Source organism: Carcharhinus amblyrhynchos, chromosome 1, assembly GCF_965287045.1.
Source record: "Carcharhinus amblyrhynchos chromosome 1, sCarAmb.v2.hapA, whole genome shotgun sequence".
In the NCBI taxonomy this organism is placed as follows: Eukaryota; Metazoa; Chordata; class Chondrichthyes; order Carcharhiniformes; family Carcharhinidae; genus Carcharhinus; species Carcharhinus amblyrhynchos.
In genome coordinates, this window is record NC_137324.1 from 167293965 (window position 1) to 167315438 (window position 21474).

Consider the following 21474-nt stretch of genomic DNA (forward strand, 5'->3'; position numbering starts at 1 on the left):
GATTCAAGAGGGCACCAGAGCATGGTGACTTCTTAAGAGCTATGCCCAGCATACCCTTGAATTCTATCTTTTACTCTCGTTCTATACTTTTAAAACTCTGTTCTAATTCTAAGTTGATCTTTTTCTACACCCTAGCAATGACTCTAACACTACATTCTGTGCTGTCTCCTTTCCTTCTCTATTTACGGTAGGCTTTATCTATATGGCACGCAAAAAACAATACTTTTCACTGTGTACCAATACATGTGTCAATAAATCAAATTCTGAAGCAACAAGGTAGAAACTGAGAGATTATTTTGCCTAGCTTGGGAATCTAGAACTTGGTCGGCCACAATCTCAAAATACGGGGTCAATCATTTAGGACTGAGTTGAGAAGAACTTCTTGTGTATCTTTTGAATTCTCTAACCCATAGGGTTAAGGACGCTCCATCATTGAAGTAAATGGATGACATTCAAGCAGTAAATTTATGGACACCTAGCCGAAAGTTTTGAATAGATTCCGCTCTCACTAGACGGACGATGCTGCTACTACAATTAGTTAGCATTTACATCTTTTCATACATCTGCATGATAGCTAAGGTCCTTTTACCGAAACCGCAACCACCTTGGTTCTGTGAAGATGGCCACAAATTGTTATTGGTCCTGACCAGGTAAAAAAAGAGGAAATAGGGATTAGGTAGACAATATGCAACTTTGTCACTCAAAGTTCTTTTTTAAAACTTGTCTTCACAGAGCCCAACAGTTTTAGAAAGAAGGCTCACATAAAAATTCATGGCACCCAACTTGGAGAAGACTTTGAGCACTTGTATAGGCTGTTGCACACATTCAGGATCTTCAACCACACAGGGCTCTATGGACCTGATATCGGGCAGCCTGGGAAACGAGCAACAGTTGCCTTGCTGAAAGGGTGAGTTAGTTGTCAATTTTCAAAACATCTGCTCCAGCATCTAGGCCCGCCCATATTGGAAGTCCGAGGGCGGGGTGTGTAGTGTCTCTACCTCTGGACCAGAAGCCCTGGATTCAAGTCCAGCGCCAGGACTTGTTGGCCATGGAAGAAGTGCTCATAATGTTATTCAACAGACTGTTAATCCACTCGGAAATCCTTCCAGCACTTCCCAACAATTCCCCAAAGGGTAAAAAAAATCAAGGTGCACTTAAAAAACTAGCCAGGTAAATGCATGGGGTTATGGAGTTTGGGTGGGGTCATGGTTGGTTTAGACTCAATGGGCCAAATGGCCTCCTGCACTGTAGGATTCCATTTTTAGCTAATGTTTCCCCTTATTTTTTCATAGGTTCCTTAAAACAGGAGGAAAAGTCCTTGATGCAATCACCTGGCACCAGTAGGTAACCTTTCTGTGCTTGCAAGAAATGATATATTTCAGCATTAATTGAAATTGTTGGTTCAACATAAAGAGTCATTGAGAAAAGCAAAAAGAATCTTCAAACATAGCCAGTTTGTGTCTTGCAGGTTGGAGTGTTCACTCCAGGGCCCTTACTATTCACTGGATCCTATTGGGGTTTGGACAATTGCACAGGTTGCGCTGTTCCAGCATCGCCCTTGTCAATCGGGAATACAGCACAAGTCCAGGAGGTGATCTGTGCTATTAGTACAAGCATTGTTGTACCCTCACATTGACAATTCTGCAATGCTCTGGGCATTGATCCAAATGGGGAAATGTCCCGAATTTGGAGGGAGTATAAAGTGGGGTAACTGGATTTAATAACTGGGATTAGGCTTCTCTGCTCTGAGGACTGATAATGGGCATTGAAGATATTTGCATGACTTAGAGATGATGGTGGGATTTTGTGGCTTCACTTGCCCCAAAGCCGAAAATCCCACCCGGGGTCAATGAAACTTTTTTTGCCCCGCTGCTTGCTCTCTCCAATTCCCATGGCTGATATTACTGAGGCAGTTGCCGTCTTAAAACTGGATTGCAGAAGGACATTCAGTATTATCAATTCATGTTAACGCGAGTTGTAGAACAAAGGAACATCAGACCTGAAGGCTACATGAGAAGTTGAATACACAGTTTAAAAAGCTACAACATCTGACACAGAAGCTTGACAAACATATAAACCAAAAATTTTGGAAAATACCAGCAGGTCTGACAGCCTCTGTGGAAAGAGAATATAGCCAACCTGGATGACCCTTTGTCAGAGCTGATGATTAATATGTGTAATAGTGGACACAGTGACAAATTTTAAAAATAATGGATACACCTTTTGGCTGATGGGGATCTTGAAGGAAATGTGGGGGAAAATGTGGGAGATAGACATCTTTTCCCAAAGGTAGGGGTATCCAAAACTAGAGGGCATAGGTTTAAAGTGAGAGGGGGGAAATACAAAAGGGTCCAGAGGGACAATTTTTTCACACAGTGGGTGATGAATGTCTGGAACAAGCTGCCTGAGGTAGTAGCAGAGACAGGTACAATTTTGTCTTTTAAAAAGCATTTAGACAGTTATATGGGTAGAGAGGGATAAGGGCCAAACGCAGGCAATTGGGATTAGCTTAGTGGTTTAAAATAAAGGCTGGCATGGACAAGTTGGGCCAAAGGGCCTGAGTCCTTGCTATAAATCTCTCTATGATATCTGTGATCCTTTATGACAAAATGAAAAAGGCTCTCAGTCTGTACTGTTCAATTTTCTGAGGATAAAGGGATATATTTTGGTAGGTGGGGGTGGGGGGTAGATTAGAAATAGAAGGGAAAGACATGTTGTTTAAGTGCGTGTAATGTGTGCCATGGTTTCCAGAAGCTCTGGAAACACAGGTTGCACCCACCGCCTTCATTTTCATTCAATTTCTCCTGAATTGAAGCAATTAAACCTTGTGAAAAGATCTAAATCTGCCTCTTTCTGTTCTCGGAGGCAAACATTCATTGAGTTGCATTACTCTCATCCTCTGAAATGCAATGCCATCTCAACAAAATACTCCATCCTTTCCCAGTTATTATGTGAATGGACGGAATGCATCGCTGAAGGATTTCCTGAGCCCCCAGGTGTTGGACAGCCTTGAGGTTAAAATTAACCAAATTTTTGAGGTAAGCAAGTGTTCGTGTTCAAAGCTGGTTAAAGGTATGAATGAAAGTTAAAAAGTTAAGTGGCCATGCTAAATTGCCCCTTAGTGTCAGGGGACTAGCTAGGATAAATGCATGGGTATAGGGCCTGGATGGGTTTGTGGTCGGTGCAGACACAATGGGCTGAATGGCCTCCTTCTGCACTGTAGGATTCTATGGTTCAAACTCTATCTGCACATCCCCCCCACCCCCCAAACCCCACCTGATATTTGGTAATAATGAAAAATTATAACTAAAGATTATAAAATCAGCTGCAAAAGATAAATAATTGAAGTACCATTTGCAGCAGGGTTTATAGAACCATAGAAAATTATAGCTCAGAAACAGGCCAAGTTAATGCTTCAAGTCCATATGACTCTTCTTCAGAACTATGTTTAAACTCTACCATCTATATCATTGGCCAGAGGAATTAATCAATTTAAAATTATAAATCCTTTTGATCAAATCATTGCATAGGTCCACTTACTTAAGTTGTTCCCTCATTGTGAAATGAGTCCTTTGTTTATACAACTTCTGATCATTGTATCTCACATGGCACAGTGGTTAGTAGTACAGGGTTCAATTTCAGTCTTGGGTGACTGTGTGGAGTTTGCACATTCTCCCCGTGTCTGCATAGGTTTCCTCCAGTTGTTCCAGTTTCTTCCCACAACAAAGATGTAATGCAGATTGGGTGGGTTTTGCCCTGTAGTGTCCCAAGATATGTGGGTAGATGGATTGGCCATGAGAAACACATGGGGTTATGGGGATAGGTGGGGAAGAAGGTCTGAGTAAGTTACTCTGTAAGAGAGTTAGTGCAGACTCAATGGGCTGAATAGCCTCTTCTGTACTGTAGGGATTCTATGAACTTGATATTGAACTTCATTAGTATGTTACTGTTCCCTTTGGACCTCTATTCTCTTCACATTTTGCAGGTTGTTTACAATATCATATCTAGATAGTCAACCCTTTATAGCTTCTGTGGCATAATGGGCAGCATTTTACACTCGTGCCAAGATAGATTCTGAGGCAGGGTGAGGGGAGTTCGTAAAATTGAGTGGATGGATTCTCCTTGGGAACCTGCTCACCCAAACCCAGGTGCAATTTCACACTTGGATTGACAGAGTCTTGGGCAAGAAACCTTTCACCTATGAAGGTACTTAAGTGGCTATTTACCTTGCCAAGCCTCAAATTATAGGCTGGTGGGTAGGGTAGGAAAGTGACAATAAAACTTTTCCCCATCATGCGCAGGAAGTGAGGGAGGGGATCTCCTCACTCTGAAGGCCCCCACGAGTTCCCATTTCCCCACCCCAACTCCAGGACATTAGAGCTCCAGGGCTCCCTACACTGCAATCACCCCAATCCTAACTCCCCAGGACAGTTCTTACCCTCTTGCCTCTGGAACTCCAGGACTTATCTGTAACGGTTCTGGGACTTGATTCAAGGCAGAGCAGTACCACTTCTGTCTACTGCAGCGTTGTACCTGGCCGGATTGAAGTTGGGGCTGTTTTCCAATGGCAGATAGAAGTCCTGCTCGTTGCCAATCAAGGCTCAAGTGAATGTTAAATGGGAGGTCGAGACATGGCGTGTCATGAGCCAATTTTTTTTTTTACAGCTCATTGACTATCGATATTACTATCGATAATAGTATCGATCTACACATTAACGTGATCTCTTATTCTTCTCTTCCCACAGGTTGCATCTAAAATTGTTCCTCATAAGAAGGTCTGGTTAGGGGAGACCAGTTCAGCTTTTGGAGGGGGTGCTCCGGAACTCTCTGACAAATATGTAGCTGGTTTTATGTGAGTAGGAAACATCTATTATCCTGTAAGTCACTGTGGAGGACTAATTCCTGTTATATTTAGCATAGAAGTAAATACATTTATGACCATATATTAAGCTGATTTTTCTCTACACCCTAGCTATGGCTGTAATACTATATTCTGCACCCTCTCCTTTCCTTCTCCCCTATGTACTCTATGAATGATACGTTTTGTCTGTATAGAGCGCAAGAAATGATATTTTTCACTGTATCCCAATACATGTGACAATAAATCAAATCAAATCGTTTGTATCTGAATCTGAAACCCGATATAGATTATAACACTTCCTAAGCCTGCTCCAAAACATGGGTCGAGCTCACCCTCAGAAAGTCACCCTGGTGTATCTGCACAGATGTTTCCTCTTCAACTACTCCTCCCCTCTTCTCCACATTTCTTTGTCCTGTGACACCCGCTCTACGCTGAAAGCTGAATTGAGGTTGCCTAAACTCAATTGATGTAGGCTCTTGACAGCCTGAGAAACATTCATCCCATTGGTCTGACTGGATTGTGCCAATTAAACTGGAGGTGAAAGTCTAATTCACTGGGAAATCCTGGGCACTCAGTGCTCAGCCTGTGTCTATTTGCACTTACCGGGCCTTAAAACCTTTCATTATTGGCTTACCAATATGAGCGTATTACAATTAATTTATCCCTGCAGTTTTGCAAGAATCCCCTATTTGGAAGCTGCTCAAAAGTAACTCAGATGGCAAACTGCAGTGTCCCTCCAACACGGCACAGCGGTTAGCACTGCTCCTTCACAGCACCAGGGAATCAATTCCGGCTTGGGTCACTGAGTGTGTGGAGTCTGCATGTTCTTCCCATGTCTGCATGTGTTTCCTCCGGGTGCTCCAGTTTCCTCCCACAGTCCGAAAGACGTGCTAGTTAGGTGGATTGGCTAAATTGTCTCTCAGTGCATCCAAATACGTGCCACAGTGTGCTGATTAGGGGATTTGCATAGTAAGTTTATTGCAATGTTAATGTAAGCCTACTTGTGACACTAATAAATAAACTTTAACTCTCATCACTTAGTGTTTTAATCCAGGAAGCCAGTGGCTAAAGAATCAAGTCAAGGTCTACACACTTTATTTTACTTACACACTACATTTATTTACAGAGTTAGGCATTATGAGCAGGTACCCCCCAACCCAACAACCACCATTTTAGCCTACGTCTACTTATGGTGGCCCAAGTTCACTAATACCCTTTAGGGAAGAAAATCGGCCATCCTTACCCAGTCTGGCCTACATGTGACTCCGGAGCCACAGCAATGTGGTTGACTCTCAACTGCTCTCTGAACGAGGGCAACTAGTGTTGAGCAATAAATGCTGGCCAGCCAGTGATGCCCATGTCCCACAAATGAATAAAACAAGTGAACAGTTAGCTATCTGTAGACAATTTGGAAATATATGTTGGATTTTAAGGACAGCTTTTTGAACGGATATGAGCATCATTTGATCAGCCCATCTCCTCATCTACTCTGCAATGTTTTACAGGTGGTTGGACAAGCTTGGACTATCGGCTAAAATGGGCATTGATGTTGTTATCAGACAGGCTTTGTTTGGCGCGGGGTTTTACCAGCTGGTGGACAGGACGCTTAATCCATTGCCTGTATGTATTGTTTGGGGTTTAAGGAACTAAGAGATTACTTTTTATAATGCTAAGAATTAAAACAAAACACCAAAGCTAACATTCACTTGGCACTACATTCTAAATATCCAGAGCTACTTTGGGGATTGGTTTTTCTCGTCCCTCGATTAACCAATACCTAACTCAAAGAATCTTGGACTGATGGAGCAGCCAGTCCTCACTGGTGTTAACTAAAGAAAACCCTAAGTATAACTAGCTTTCTTTAGTATTATTACTTCTTGCAAAGAAACATCACCTCGACACCCAAGTTTGTTATCCAACTTTTTCTTGTGCACGGGCTTCCAAAAGTTTCGGCTGTTTTGTACATGAAAGAGAAAAAGACGGGATCAAGAGACATGCTGTGCCATCTGTACTAGCACAACAACTAAGGCAAGGCTTCAACTCCATGGACTGTTTCTATGATCGGTTGTGGTCCTGAACTAACTGACCTGCTGCCCCTGGCCACTATTGCCGCATGATAACAATTTCTTTGGTCAAGGCAGGAAAAATGTTGTGCGTCACTCAGTCAGCTTTAGGGATGGTTAGCGCTGCTGCCTCAGGGACCTGGGTTCGATTCCCAACTCGAGCCACTGTCTGAGTGGAGTTTGTATATTCTCCACATGTCTGCGTGGGTTTCCTCCGGGTGCTCCGGCTTCCTCCCACAGTCCAAAGATGTGCGGGTTAGATTGATTGGCCATGCTAAATTAACCTTTAGTGTCCTGGGATGTGATAGGTTAGCGGGATTAGCAGGATAATTAAGCAGGGATAGGACCTGAGTGGGATTGTTTTCAGTGCAGACTCGATGGGCCAAATGGCTTCATTCTGCACTGTAGGGATTCTGTGTTTCAATCTTAGCCTTCTTGTTGACAGAGTTACAGCTTCCTGCTTCTGGGACCTGGGTTCGAAAACGACTGAGATTTGAGATTAAATTTCTTTCTCTTTTGCAATCATGTTCTCTCCGGCATGACTGAAAACTCATAGGTTGCCTTCAGAATATGAGACTGGGCAGTTTCATAGTTTAGTGGCCTTTTCACTGGTTGTAAGGACAAATGGCGGGGCTGGGGTAGGGGGAGGGGGGTGGGGCAGGGTGGAATTTGCGTGTTTGAGGCCAACCGTTAGGTGAATTATAACTATTATAATTTTAATTAGTGTTGTTGAGGGGTGCGGAAGAGGGATTCCTGCACTCCACCTCTCCTGGGAACGTTCACTGCTACCACCAGTCATCAAACCAAACAGTGCTTTATGGTGGGCATGAGTGTGCAGTTTGTAATTTCCCCTCTGCCATTGTGGGTGTGATATCCTACTGTAGGTAGGCAGCCTTGAACATTCCCCTGAGTGGTAGGGAGTGAAAGCAGGGCTGCCAATTCTCTAGAGTTGCCCTGGAGTCTCCAGGAAGAATGTAATCAATAAATGATAAACCTCCCAGACACTGCAGCATTGCAATAATTCACAACTATGCAGGAAACATTGCAGGACAGAAACAAATTGAAAAATTATATGGTGCCGCCTGCACCCAAATCATCATTTAAGGTGGCCTAGTAGTGTTATCGCCAGACTATTAATCCAGAAACTCAACCAATGTTCTGGAGACCTGGTTCAAATGGCGCCACAGCAGATGATGAAATTTGAATTCAATAAATAATATCTAAAATTAAGACTCTACTGATAACCATGAAACCATTGTCATAAAAACCATTGATGTAATTTAGAAAATGAAATCAACCATCCTTACCTGGTCTAACCTACATGTGACTCCAGAGTCACAGCAATGTGGTTGACTCTCAACTGTCCTCCAAGGGTAACTAGGGATGGGCAATAAATGCAAGCCAGTCAGCGACGCCCGTGTCCCACAAATTAATAAATAAAAAATGAGTGGTTTGATACTGAATATCAGTCCAAGTAAACGGTGTATATAGCATCTGGAAGTCAGTTATTCCCCTGAAGGAGAAAGACAACTGATCTAGATAAAAACAAATTACTGCGGAAGCTGGAATCTGAAACCAAAAGAGAAAATGCTGGAAAATCTCAGCGGGTCTGGCGGCATCTGTAAGGAGAGAAAAGAGCTGACGTTTCGAGTCCAGGTGACTCTTTGTCAAAGCTAAAAGGCATAGAAAGTGGGCAATATTTATACTGCAGGGGGAGGGAATGAAAGATGAGTCATAGCCATAGAAACCCAGGGAAAAGACACAGAGAGAATAAAGGGTATGAATGGCCAAAAGGCAGAGAAGCTGTAAGCTGTGACAGATAAAGATGTTAGGTTTGGGGGGGGGGTTGGGGGGAGGCGGGGAATGGGACAGAGGCAGAATGTAGAAAAGGGGAAGCGGGGGGAGAAAAGGTGAGAGAAGGGAGATGAAGTAGGGGGACAGAGTGGAGGGGGGAAGAAAAGAAAGACAATAAAGAAATAAAAAGTAGAGAACAGTAAAAAAAAAGCAAAATAGAATGAATATAACTGATCTAGACCCTCTAACTTGCTCAAAATTGCTATTGTAGGTGGTTCTTCATGATTGATTTGGTAGAGAATGTAATCTGCAATTGCAGCTCAAGTTACAAGTACATTGAATATTAAGTGTTTTAACCTGTAATTGTGAGTAACATTCAAGATAGCAATATGAAGGATTAAGCGAGGAAACATGATATTATGTATTGGTATTTGGTTCCTCATGATCTGCTCCTTTCGACAAAATGAGCATCCCCATTGACACATAGAACATGATCAAAGAATTCATACTGGGGGAGAAAATTATTACACTTCGTTCTCAAATTTTGAAACAAATCTTGGAATGTGGGCGTCACTGACAACACTGGCATTTATTGCCTATCCCTTGTTCCGCTCCAGAATGGGACAGCTGGGCTTCTTGAGTTGCTGATAGGAGTTTAATGTCTGCATTCGTTGCCAGTGCTATACAGGTGCAGTTTTGGATTTCTCCAAGTGATACCGGAAGCCAGATCTCACCTCAAGGAGACAGTCGTTGTCAGTGTGGAGCCTGCAGACGAAACTGTCTCATACCACTCCACTTCACATGAATTACTAAGTAAATAACTAGAAAGCTCTGTGCTCAGAGATATCATTACACAAGGTCATTCAATTAAGACATTTCTGTCTGAAATCTGCAGAGATTACAGCAGTCAGGAGGGGGTTATAACATGATAAAAGCAAACTACTGTGGATGCTGGAATCTGAAACAAGAACAGAAAATGCTGAAAAATTTCAGCAGGTCTGACAGTATCTGTGGAGAGTGAGTTGGGCCAACGCTTCGAGTCTGGATAACCCTTCATCAGAGCTAGCTCAGGGCTCTGACAAAGGGTCATCCAGACAAGAAACATTGGCTCCATTCTTTCCCCACAGATGTTGTCAGATGTGCTGAGGTTTATATACGGGTGAATGTGAGGTAAAAATTGTTTGTCTCTGATGCCATAACACAGAGATATGAGACTGCATTGTCTCTTCCAATAGAGGTTTTCCAGGTAATACCAGACTTTACAAGGTTTCCTGGAACCAATATTTTGTCTGGCCATCTGTGTCTCACTGCCCTAACTCTGGCTCTGTCTCTCAAACCACTGTTTTTTTGCTCCCATCTACTGTCTAACAAAGTGGGACCTATTACTGAAAGATAGACATATTTCTATTTAAAGGCTTTCAAACAGGCTGGACACAGGGTGATGTCTGCATGGACCAGCACACTTGTGCAGACAGCCATATTGTGTCAGCAGGAGACACAGTGGAGATTCTTAAAATTAATTTTTATTCATTTTTTTACCCCGTTCTTACAGTTACAAAGCCAATGCACAGAATGGACAGGGCAAGCCCGAATCCATCTCCTCGCTTGCTCCAAAAACCAAATTCAAATTGAATCTAATTCATGGTCCCCACAAGAGAGGCAAACAAGATCCAAGCTGACAAGATAAGACATTGCGCCCATCTTGGGTTTAATTTTAGCCAAAAGGCCAAGAAGCAACACAATGGACTTGGATACACAATTAAATGGCTCGCTAGGCTGCTTCAGGAGGCAATTCACAATCAATGCCACTGGTGTGGGACTGGAGTCACATATAAGACAGGTTGGATTAAGGTCAGCGAGTTTCCTTTCTAAAGGATTAATAACCTTTAGAAGCAATTAGAGTTTTTTTTAATTAGTCCAGCAGCTTTGTGGTAATATTTCTGAAATCAGCTTTTTATTTCCCTTTTTTACACTTGAGTTCGCAAACCACCAGGCTGGGATTTGAAGTCTTATTCAATTCAGGATTACTAGGGTATGTGATCACATGTAGTTATGTTATTGGCCTAGTAACCCGGAGGCCTAGACCAATGGTCAAGAGACATGAGTTCAATTCCCACCCAGCTACTGAGGAATTTTAATTATTTACATGAAATGTGCAATAACCAAGACATTATTTGTTTTGTTTTAAAAATACATCTAGTCCATTAGTAAGCTTCAGGGAAGGAAATCTGCTGGCCTTATTAAGTCTTGAATATATGCCACTCCATACCCAAGACAAAGTGCTTGGCTCTTAACTGCCCACTGAAATAGCCCAGCAAACCACTTGAAGCTACAAAGGGTTGTGAATGTAGCCCAGCCCATCATGCAAACCAGCCTCCCATCCATTGACTCCGTCTACACTTCCCTCTGCCTTGGAAAAGTAGCCAGCATAATCAAGGACCCAGTGCACTCCCAACATTCTCTCTTCCACCTTCTTCTGTCAGGAAAAGGATACAAGGGAATATGTACCAACCGACTCAAGAACAGCTTCTTCCTAGCTGCCACCAGACTCTTGAATGGACCTACCATATGTTAAGCTGATCTTTCTCTACACCCTGGACAGGACTTTATGGCCTTGCTCGTCCTGGAACTATAAAATCCCGCTCAAGGTCAACGGACCTTTCCATGATCCATTCCTCGCCCGCTCTGATTCCTGTGGGGGGTGAGGTGGTAAAATTCTGGTGTCTATCTGTGACTGCAACACTATGTTTACACCTTCTCCTTTCCTTTTCCCCTACATGCTCTATGAACGGTACGTTTTGTCTGGGGAGCACGCAAGAAACAATACTTTTCACTGCATCCCAATACATATGACCATAAATCAACTTGATTGTATTTAAGAAGATGAACCATCATCACTTTTTCTCAAAGGCAATTGGGAAAGGGCAATAAATGCCCTTACCAGTAATGCTAATATCCTGTGAATGATTGTCCTGTGATAGATGAATTAACCAAAAAAACTGCCAAATCAGATTGAATCACATCCTGGCATTGACTGTAGGTTCTTTCAAAATCTTACAGTTTAGTATTTGTATTCTAGTTTTTAGTGATTCTTGATTCAAAATGCACGTGCGTGATCTTTTGTTTCTGTTTTTGTGCAGGATTATTGGCTTTCTCTCATTTACAAAGAGCTCATTGGCACCAAGGTGCTGAAGGTATCCACTGAGCACAGAGGCGCTGCCAGCAATGGAACTCTGCGTGTGTACATGCATTGTACCAACCTCAATAGGTAAAGAATCGTCCTGAATACTTCTCTCCCCTAATACCTGCCTGGAGCATTTTGTCAGCTTTGGCAAAGGGTGATCTGGACTCAAAATGTTAGCTCTTTTCTCTCGTTACAGATGCCACCAGACCTGCTGAGATTTTCCAGCATTTTCTCTTTTGGTTTCAGATTCCAGCATCCAGCAGCAATGTGCTTTTATGGAGTATTTTGTGAATTTGGTTGGGATGTATTTTAATTGCACTGTTTGCTGCTGTTACCACGGAATTATGATGGAAGATCCCAGATTAAAGGACAGGGTTTCATTTAAGTTTAAAAGTTTATTTATTAATGTGACAACTAGGCTGCGTTAACACTGCAATGAAGTTACTGTGAAAATCCCTAGTCGCCACAGTCTGGCACCTGTTTGGGTAGAATCATAGAATCCTACAGTTCAGAAGAAGGCTTTTCAGCCCATCAAGTCTGCACCGACCACAATCCCACCCAGGCCTTACCCTCATAACCCCATACTTTTACCCTAGCTAGTCCCCCTAACACGTAGGGGCAATTTAGCATGGCCAATCCACCTAACCCGCACATCTTTGGACTGTGGGAGAAAACCAGAGCACCAGGAGGAAACCCACGCAGACATGGGGAGAATGTGCAAACTCCACATAGACAGTGGCCCAAGTTGGGAATTGAACTGAGTCCTTGGCGCTGTGAGGCAGCAATGCTAACCTCTGTGCTACCGTGTCGCCATAAATCATTTATCGATAAGAACATCTACCTTATCCCATACCTGTAAGAAGAAAGAATTTGCATTTCTGTAGCACCGTTCACAAACTCCAGGTGACCCAAAGCACCTTCCAGACAATTAAGTTCTTTGGAATAAAAGCAAAATAACAGCAGATGCCAGAGTCTGAAACCAAAACAGAAAATGCGGGAAAACACTCAAGTTTGGCAGCATCTATGGAGAGAGTACTTGAAAGTGTAGTCACTTGTTGTGATATATGAAACACAGCAGCCAATGTTCACAATCATGATAACAATAATCAGATAAGATGCTGTTTAGTGAGATTCATTGTGGGGAAAAGTACTGGGCAGGAGATTGGGGAGAACTCCGCTGCTCTTTATTTACATGGGTAAGATGGGTGTAGAGGGATATGGGCCAAACGCGAGCAACTGGGACTAGCTTAGTGGCTTAAAACAAAGGAAGGCATAGACAAGTTGGGCTGAAGGACCTGCTTCCACGCTGTAAACCTCTATGACTCTCACTCAAAATGGTGTCATAGGACGTTTTGTGCTACCTGAGATGGAAAAGTAGTGACCTGCTGCTGTATAATTTGCAAATGTTTTGTTTTTTTTTTCAATTGTTTTCAACACGTACTTTAAAATGAATGCACTCTTTTCATGAAGACTTAAGCGAAGAGTTAACCTGAAGATCACACACACAGGTTCTATTAAAACAAACCACCCCATGGAAACTGAGAGTCACCTGAACGTAGTGAGGCAGTTTTATAATGTGTATCTCATTAGAGAACATGTAAATTACTGGTATTTGACTGCTGAGTAGTAAATTACAAATGTTTGGTTATCCCACTTCAAAAACCTTTTTCTGCTGATGAAGAAAACATGGATTTATCAGTCCAATTTCTATGATGTCAGACTCATGACTCATTTCAGCTTAGATCATTGTTGATTAGATACTTGGTGGCAACCATTTTGCACGCAACACACTAATTTGTTCTCAATGATGAGAGTTAAGGGTGGACTATTGGTCAAGGCACCATTAGAACTAGGTGGTCCTTCTTAGTTTGGGTCTTGCATTCTTTAACATCAACCTGAATGAAAAAGACAGACTTGCAGCACTTTTCATGACCTCCGAACATCCGAAGATTCTTTAAATACAATGAAGGACTGTTCAACTATAACCACCATATTAAAGTAGCATGTTTGTGGAGCCCTGGGCAAAATCAAGGTCTGCCCAGACGAGTTTTATTGTTAGATTTGAAATTCAATGGTAAAATTTATAAAGAGGTCCTTGTGGGTATAAATAGGGAATTTAAAACCTGTCTATCATTCTTGTGTGTAGGAACTCCACTGTTCATAGATACCCTACAGTGTAGAAAGGGGCCATTTGGCCCATCGAGTCTGCACTGACCACAATCCCACCAACCACAATCCTACCCCCATATCCTGACATAATTACCCACTAATACCTCTAACCTACACATCTCAGGACACTAAGGGGCAATTTTTAGCATGACCAATCAATGTAATCCGCACATCTTTGCACTGTGGGAGGAAACCAGAGCACCCGGAGGAAACCCACGCAGACACGAGGAGAATGTGCAAACTCCACACAGAACCGGGAATCAAACCCAGGTCCCTGGAGCTGTGAAGCAGCAGTGCTAACCACTGTGCTACTGTGCCACCCAAATTTAGCATGGATTATGTTATGGCATGATGGCACAGTGGTTAGCACTGCTGCACCACAGTGCCAGGGACCTGGGATCAATTCCTGCCTCGGGTCACTGCCTGTGTGGAGTTTGCATATTCTCCGCGTTTCTGCGTGTGTTTCCTTTGGACGCTTAGGTTTCCTCCCACATTCCAAAGATGTGTGGGTTCGGCTGATTGGCCATGCTAAATTGCCCCATGGTGTCAGGAGAATTAACAGGGTAATTATGAGGGGTTAAGGGGATAGGTCCTAGGTGGGATTGTTGTTGGTGCGGGTGGGATGGGCCAAATGACCTCCTTCTACATTGTAGAGATTCTATGATTCTTTGATCATTTATTGATGACTAAGCAAGTTAGATGTCCCTTTTAGTTTTACCTGTTAAGTAATAAACCAGAAAAAGTTCAGGGTGAAATTTCACATGACATCGTTTGGAAGGTTTATCAGAAATTATCCTCTGCATCCAAGATGGAACAAGTGAGGAGAGAGGATAGTTATAGATAAACCTTCCTGAGATTTTTCTGGAATATAACTGGATTGTTGCAATCCAAATTGATCTAAATTAGATACAACCATGTCCCCATCCATCGACCCTTGATTCACTATTCCCTCTTTCCCCACCCATTTATCTAACAATTCCCTGTTGTTCTCTCTGACCCTCTGACCCTATTGATGCCCAGGGCTGGCCCTTTAATCCTGCTAATTTGCATCAAAATCCAGTTTATTATTCGGATGGTGCAGGGTTTGAGGGCAGGACATCCAGGTCTAATGGAGTCCAATCTTAATGCTATTTATTATGCTTCAATTTTATACCCTTCCAGCTTTTTATTTCGGTTTTATGTTTGCATTTGTTTTAACTAGCAAAGCTTCAGGGCTCCACCGTTCAGGTGAGGTAGTGGACAGCACACCGGTCAGCACTACTGCCTCACAGTGCCACGGACTTGGGTTTGATTCCCGGCTTGGGTCACTCTCTGTGGACTTTGCACGTTCTCCCCATACCTGCATGGGTTTCCTCCAGGTGCTCCAGTCTCCTCCCACAATCTGAAAGGTGTGTTGGTTTGGCGCATTGGTCATGCTAAATTCTCCCTCAGTGTACCCAACCAGGCACCATGGTGTGGTGAACTAGGGGATTCTCACAATAACTTCATTGCAGTGTTAATGTAAACCTACTTGTGACACTTATAAATAAACAAACTAGTGGAAGATGCAAAATTGAGGTATTATGATACCACCACTGGCAGGAGGGTGTAATTACAGTGACTTTTTTTTACATCAGCGGTTTACATTATAAATTCCTATATATATTTATAATGGGGAAGGGGGAGCTGGCAATATATGATAACAGGAAACATGTGCCAGTGCACATTTTTTAAAAAATGCTACCCCTTAAATTGTTCTTTGAATTCAAGTGTTACCCATTTATATAAATGAGTTAGTGTTTCCATTAAAAGACAGGAACATGCAAAGCAATTCTACAATAACACCATTCAGTCATTGTCAAGCTCCAATACTGTGTGTTTCTGTTAGTTGTGAGATAAGAAACTGGTGCAATAGTTACAGATGGACAGTTTAATTCCAAGGTATAAATCTGGAAACCTGTTCAGCAATCCTTCCAATTATTCTTTTGTTTTGCATTTTTTTTTCATAGTGAAGGGTGAGATTAAATTGTCTCATTCTTAAATTCAGATGGATTATGCTGGGACCAAAGTCAGAGCAGCCTGACAATATCTTGCCTTTCTGTTTTCCAGAAAGGTTGCAAATAAAACCCTCCGAAGGAAACCTGCAATTGTTTCACTGGAGGAAGCCCGTAAGTCAGTTCTCCTGCCCAGTCGCCAATTGTGGCCCTTAAGTGGACAATTAATGTCTGCTAAAGGGCCTCATCCCATCTCCACTGGTTTATACCCAGTGGCAGGTAGGGGACTCATTATTTGAGAAGTCCAGATAAATCCTGTTGGAAATGCTTCTGGACTACCGGGGTCCCTCGTTCCAAGGCACACAATGCCATATCGAGGGACTCGGCATTAGAAAGGGGTGACGGGTGAGAGCAATGTTTGCGGCAGTGCAGTGATCAGTATTGCTGCCTAACAGCGCCAGGAGTCTAGGTTCTGATCCCGGCTTGGGTCACCGTCTCTGCGGAGTCTGCACGTTCTCCCTGTGTCTGCGTGGGTTTCTTCCCACAGTCCGAAAGACGTACTGGTCAGGTGCATTGGCCATGTTGAATTCTCCCTCTGTGTACCCGAACAGGCGCCAGAGTGTGGCCACTAGGGGATTTCACAGTAACTTCATTGCAGTGTTAATGTAAGCCTACTTGTGACACCAATAAATAAACCAATTAAAAAGATGAACTTTATGCCAACTCCCTCATGATCCTGTCCCACCACTACTTACCTGTACCAGAGACTTTGGCAATCATGGGCTTTGGATGGGTGCTTCTGGTCAATAGCTCTCAATGGATGAGACTTCAGTCCCTGGGGATCACAAGGGGGGCAACACAGGTCTCTCACTGACTCTCCAGCCAGTGGGCTAGACCTTTGCCCTCTCCATTAAATGCCACCCTGTGTGCATCACTGCTGTGTTTCATTGCACAACTCACAAGCTGGATTGGAACTAAAACATTGCAAATCACTTACTCGTAAAGCCAGTGTACATTTCTGATTGTCGACATTAACACTAATTAATCTTTTTCCACTTTCAGCCAATTCCATCGAAAGGGATCAGTAACGATGTTTGCTTTAAATCTGAGTGATCAGGACAAACACGTTCTCCTGTGTTGCAGTCTGTTCAACAAAACTGTTCAGTTCTTGCTCCAACCTGGCGACAGTGAAAGAGGATTATATTCTCAGTAAGAAAACCTTAGTTTTCAATGATTTAAATAACCGGATTGTCCAAACTGTAATATTCTGCATTGTGCCAATGTTTCTGTTTTAGGGCAGCGCGCTGGCACAGTGGTTAGCACTGCACCAGGGACCTGGGTTCAATTCCGGACTTGGTGACTGCTTGCAGTTTACACATTGTCTCTGCGTCTGCGAGGGCTTCCCTTGGATACTCAGGTTTCCATTCACAGTCCAAAGATATGCAGGTTAGGTGAATTGGCCGTGTTAAATTGAGCCTTAGTGTCAGGGGGATTAGCAGAGTAAATAGGTGGAGTATGGGCCTGGGGCCTGGTTGGGATTATTATCGATGTAGGCTTGATGGACCAAATGGCCTCCTTCCGTGCTGTAGGAATTCTATGAAGTCACGCTCCACTCTCCCTCTTTCTTACTCTCTTTCTCTCCCTCTTAGTTAGTTTAGTTAGTTTAACGTCTGTGGTAGGTAAAATGTTAGAATCCGTCATTAAGGAGGAAATTGCGAGGCATCTTGAAGGGAATTGCTTGATAGGGCAGACGCAACACGGTTTCATTAAAGGGAAGTCGTGTCTGACAAATTTACTGGAGTTCTATGAGGATGTGTCTAGGGCAGTGAATAGAGGAGAGCCGGTGGATGTGGTCTTTCTGGATTTTCAGAAGGCGTTTGACAAGGTACCTCACAAGAGGTTATTGCAGAAGGTCAGGGGACATGGAGTTGGGGGTAGGGTGTTAGCGTGGATAGAGGATTGGTTGTCAAATAGGAGGCAGAGAGTGGGGGTCAATGGGTGCTATTCGGATTGGCGGTTGGTGACTAGTGGGGTGCCCCAGGGGTCGGTGCTGGGGCCTCAGCTATTTACCATTTATATAGATGATCTGGAGGAGGGAACCGAGTGCAGGGTGTCGAAATTTGCTGATGACACCAAGATTGGGGGAAAGGCAAATTGTGCGGAGGGTGTGGAGAGTCTGCAGAAGGATGTAGATAGGCTGGGCGAATAGGCCAGGAAATGGCAAATGGAATTTAATGTTGGCAAGTGTGAGGTGGTCCACTTTGGTGGGAAGAATGGTAGGAAGGACTATTACTTACGTGGCGAAAAACTGCAGCAGGCGACGGTGCAGAGGGACCTCGGGGTCCTTGTGCATGAGTCGCAAAAACCCAGCTTGCAGGTGCAGCAGGTGGTCAGGAAGGCGAATGGGATGCTGGCCTTCATAGCGAGGGGGATTGAATATAAAAGTAGGGAGGTCTTGCTGCAGCTGTATAGGGCATTGGTGAGGCCGCAGCTGGAGTACTGTGTGCAGTTTTGGGCGCTGCACCTGCGCAAGGATATTTTGGCCCTGGAGGGAGTGCAGAGGAGGTTTACTAGGCTGATACCAGAGTTGAGGGGATTGAGCTATGAGGAGAGGCTGAATAAACTAGGCTTGTACTCGTTAGAGTTTAGAAGAATGAGGGGAGATCTCATTGAGACGTATAAGATGATGAATGGGATGGATAGGATAGAGGTGGAGAGACTCTTCCCGCTCAAAAAAGACAGTAGGACTAGGGGGCACAGCCTCAAGATAAAGGGGAGGCGGTTTAGAACAGAGTTGAGGAGGAACTTCTTCACTCAAAGGGTGGTGAATCTCTGGAATTCTCTGCCCGTTGAAGTGGTGGAGGCTGCCTCGCTAAATATTTTTAAGAAGCGGGTTGATGGGTTCTTGATAAGAGAGGGGATTAAGGGTTATGGGGAGAGGGCGGGAAAGTGGAACTGAGCCACAACAGATCAGCCATGATCTTATTGAATGGCGGGGCAGGCTCGAAGGGCTAGATGGCCTACTCCTGCTCCTATTTCTTATGTTCTTATGTTCTCTTCCAAGCCACTTGAAGCAGAGTTGAAGAATTAGGCGAAATTTTGGGCCTTTTCCGTGGCGACCGCTTTTGCTGCCTGCCCCAAGACTAACGCGACACTCACCATCAATTGTAATCCTATTTCAACCAGATTTATGAGTGCGGCCACAATTGTCAGCAAAGAAAGAATGAACTTGCATTTATACGGCATCTTTCGCATCCCCAGGACATCCCAAGTGAAATACTTTTGAAGTTTGATTGCAGTAGGGAAACGCAGCAGCAAGTTTGTGCATAGCAAGGTGCCATAAGCAACGCTGAAATAAATGACCAAACTGTATTTTCAAGACCATTAGTTGAAAGATGAAAATGGCCAGGATACCTGAGAGAATTACCTTTCTGATTTCAATAGTGGCATTGGGATCTTTCACAACATCTTAACGGGCCGCCTGACAGTGCTTCTGCACTATACTCTCCACCTAGATTATGTGGAGTGTGGTTTGTAATGATTATTTTTATTCAGAGGTAAGAATTCGACTGACGGAACCATGCAGAGATTCTAGCTCCCGCAATTGTCTTCTGTGTGTGGAGGTTAAAAAAGGAATGCTGTTGTAACTTATAAAATTGATGGTTTCTAACTGTAACTCGGTTAATCAAAAAGCAAGTAAATGTGGGTCCTTGGGTGGGCGTACTTGCAACCTGTATTTTTTTTTGAACCAGCCACCAAAGTCTTATTTTGTTTTGATATATTCACAAAACAAGTCACAGCAAGGTCCCAATTGTCTGATTTCATAATCGTAAGTCTCTGGTCTCTGCCTTAATATCAGAAGATGCCTGTGTTAGCTGCCAGAGGCAACCACTGCCCGGGTCAGAACATAAGAATGAGGAACAGGAGTAGGCCATTTAGTCCTTTGAGCCTGCTCTGCCATTCAATAAGATCATGGCTGATGTTTTTGTGGACTTAGCTCCATTTAACCGCCGGTCACCATTACTCTTAATTCCTTAACTGTTGAAAAATGTATCTATCCCTGCCTTCAAACATCCAATTAGATCACCTCAACTGCTTCACTGGGCAGGGAATTCCACAGATTCACAACCCTTTGGATGAAGAAGTTCCTCCTCAGCTCAGTCCTAAATTCCTCAATTTTTAGCTATAAGGAGAGATTGGGCAAACTGGGGTTGTTCTCCCTGGGAAGACGGAGGATAAAGGGCAACCTAATAGAGGTGTATAAAATTATGAAGGGCATAGATAGGGTAAACAGTGAGAAACTTTTTCCCAGGTCGGAGGTGACGAACACAAGGGGTCCCAGGTTCAAGCGAGGGGGACAAGGTTTAACACAGATGTCAGAGGGATGTATTTTACACAGAGGGTGGTGGGGGCCTGGAATGCACTGCCAAACAGGGTGGTTGAGGCAGACACGCTGGGATTGTTTAAGACTTCTCTGGATAGCCACATGAACAGATTGGGAATGGAGGGATACAAATGAATAGTCTAGTTGGAAGCACAAGCAGCCCAGACTTGGAGGGCCAAAGGGCCTGTTTCCTGTGTTGTATTATTCTTTGTTCTCTTTGTTCTTTAAGACTGCTCCCCCTTAGTTTGAGGCTATGCCCCCTAGTTCTAGTTTCACCTGCTAGTGGAAACAGTCTCCCTGCTTCTATCTTATCTATTTATTCCCTTCTTAATTTTATATGTTTCTATAAGATCTCCCCTCATTCTTCTGAACTCCAGTGAATATAGCCCCAGTCTACTCAATCACTACTCATAAGCCAACCCTCTCAACTCCTGAATCAACCTAGTGAATCTGCTATTACTATTGCTTTTTTTAAAATCTGTTCATGGGATGTGGGTGTCGTTGGCTGGGCCGGCATTTATTGCCCATCCCTGAGCACAGTTGAGAGTCAGCCACATTGCTGTGGATCTGGAGTCACATGTAGGCCAGACTGGGTAAGGATGGCAGATTTCTTTCCCTAACAGACATTAGTGAACCAGATGGGTTTTCCTGACAATCGCCAATGGTTTCATTGTCATCAGTAGACACTGTAATTCCAGATTTTTTTCACCGTCTGCTGTGGTGGGATTTGAACCTGGGTCCCCAGAGCATTACCCTGGGTCTCTGATTACTAGTCCAGCAACAGCACCACTATGCCACTGCCTCTGGATGGAAATCCTGGTCTGGAGTCCAAGCAGAAACACCCACCCACACACACTTTCTGAGGTCAGAACATGGCAGAATCTGAGAAAGTGAGAGATGTAGTGGGTGATGACTAGGTAGGTACCAACAGATATGGGAGGAGACTGCAAGCTGATCGCCCAGAAAGATTGATTAAAAGCAGAGACTAGAGTATGGCTTAACAACCTGACAGGATGTTAGGAGAAAGGACAACAGTGGAGGAGTGT

General features: G+C 43.6%; 1 protein-coding gene across 1 annotated transcript in view; it reads left to right on the forward strand.

Annotated features, from left to right (window-relative positions):
• hpse (heparanase) overlaps positions 1–21474 on the forward strand; it is a 43245-nt gene that overhangs the window by 17421 nt on the left and 4350 nt on the right. The window contains exons 5-11 of the mRNA XM_080195042.1: positions 733–907; positions 1293–1340; positions 2945–3038; positions 4746–4852; positions 6367–6481; positions 11859–11986; positions 17107–17253. Of these exons, the coding sequence (XP_080051168.1) occupies positions 733–907; positions 1293–1340; positions 2945–3038; positions 4746–4852; positions 6367–6481; positions 11859–11986; positions 17107–17253 (814 nt within the window). The remainder of the gene's footprint in view (positions 1–732; positions 908–1292; positions 1341–2944; positions 3039–4745; positions 4853–6366; positions 6482–11858; positions 11987–17106; positions 17254–21474) is intronic.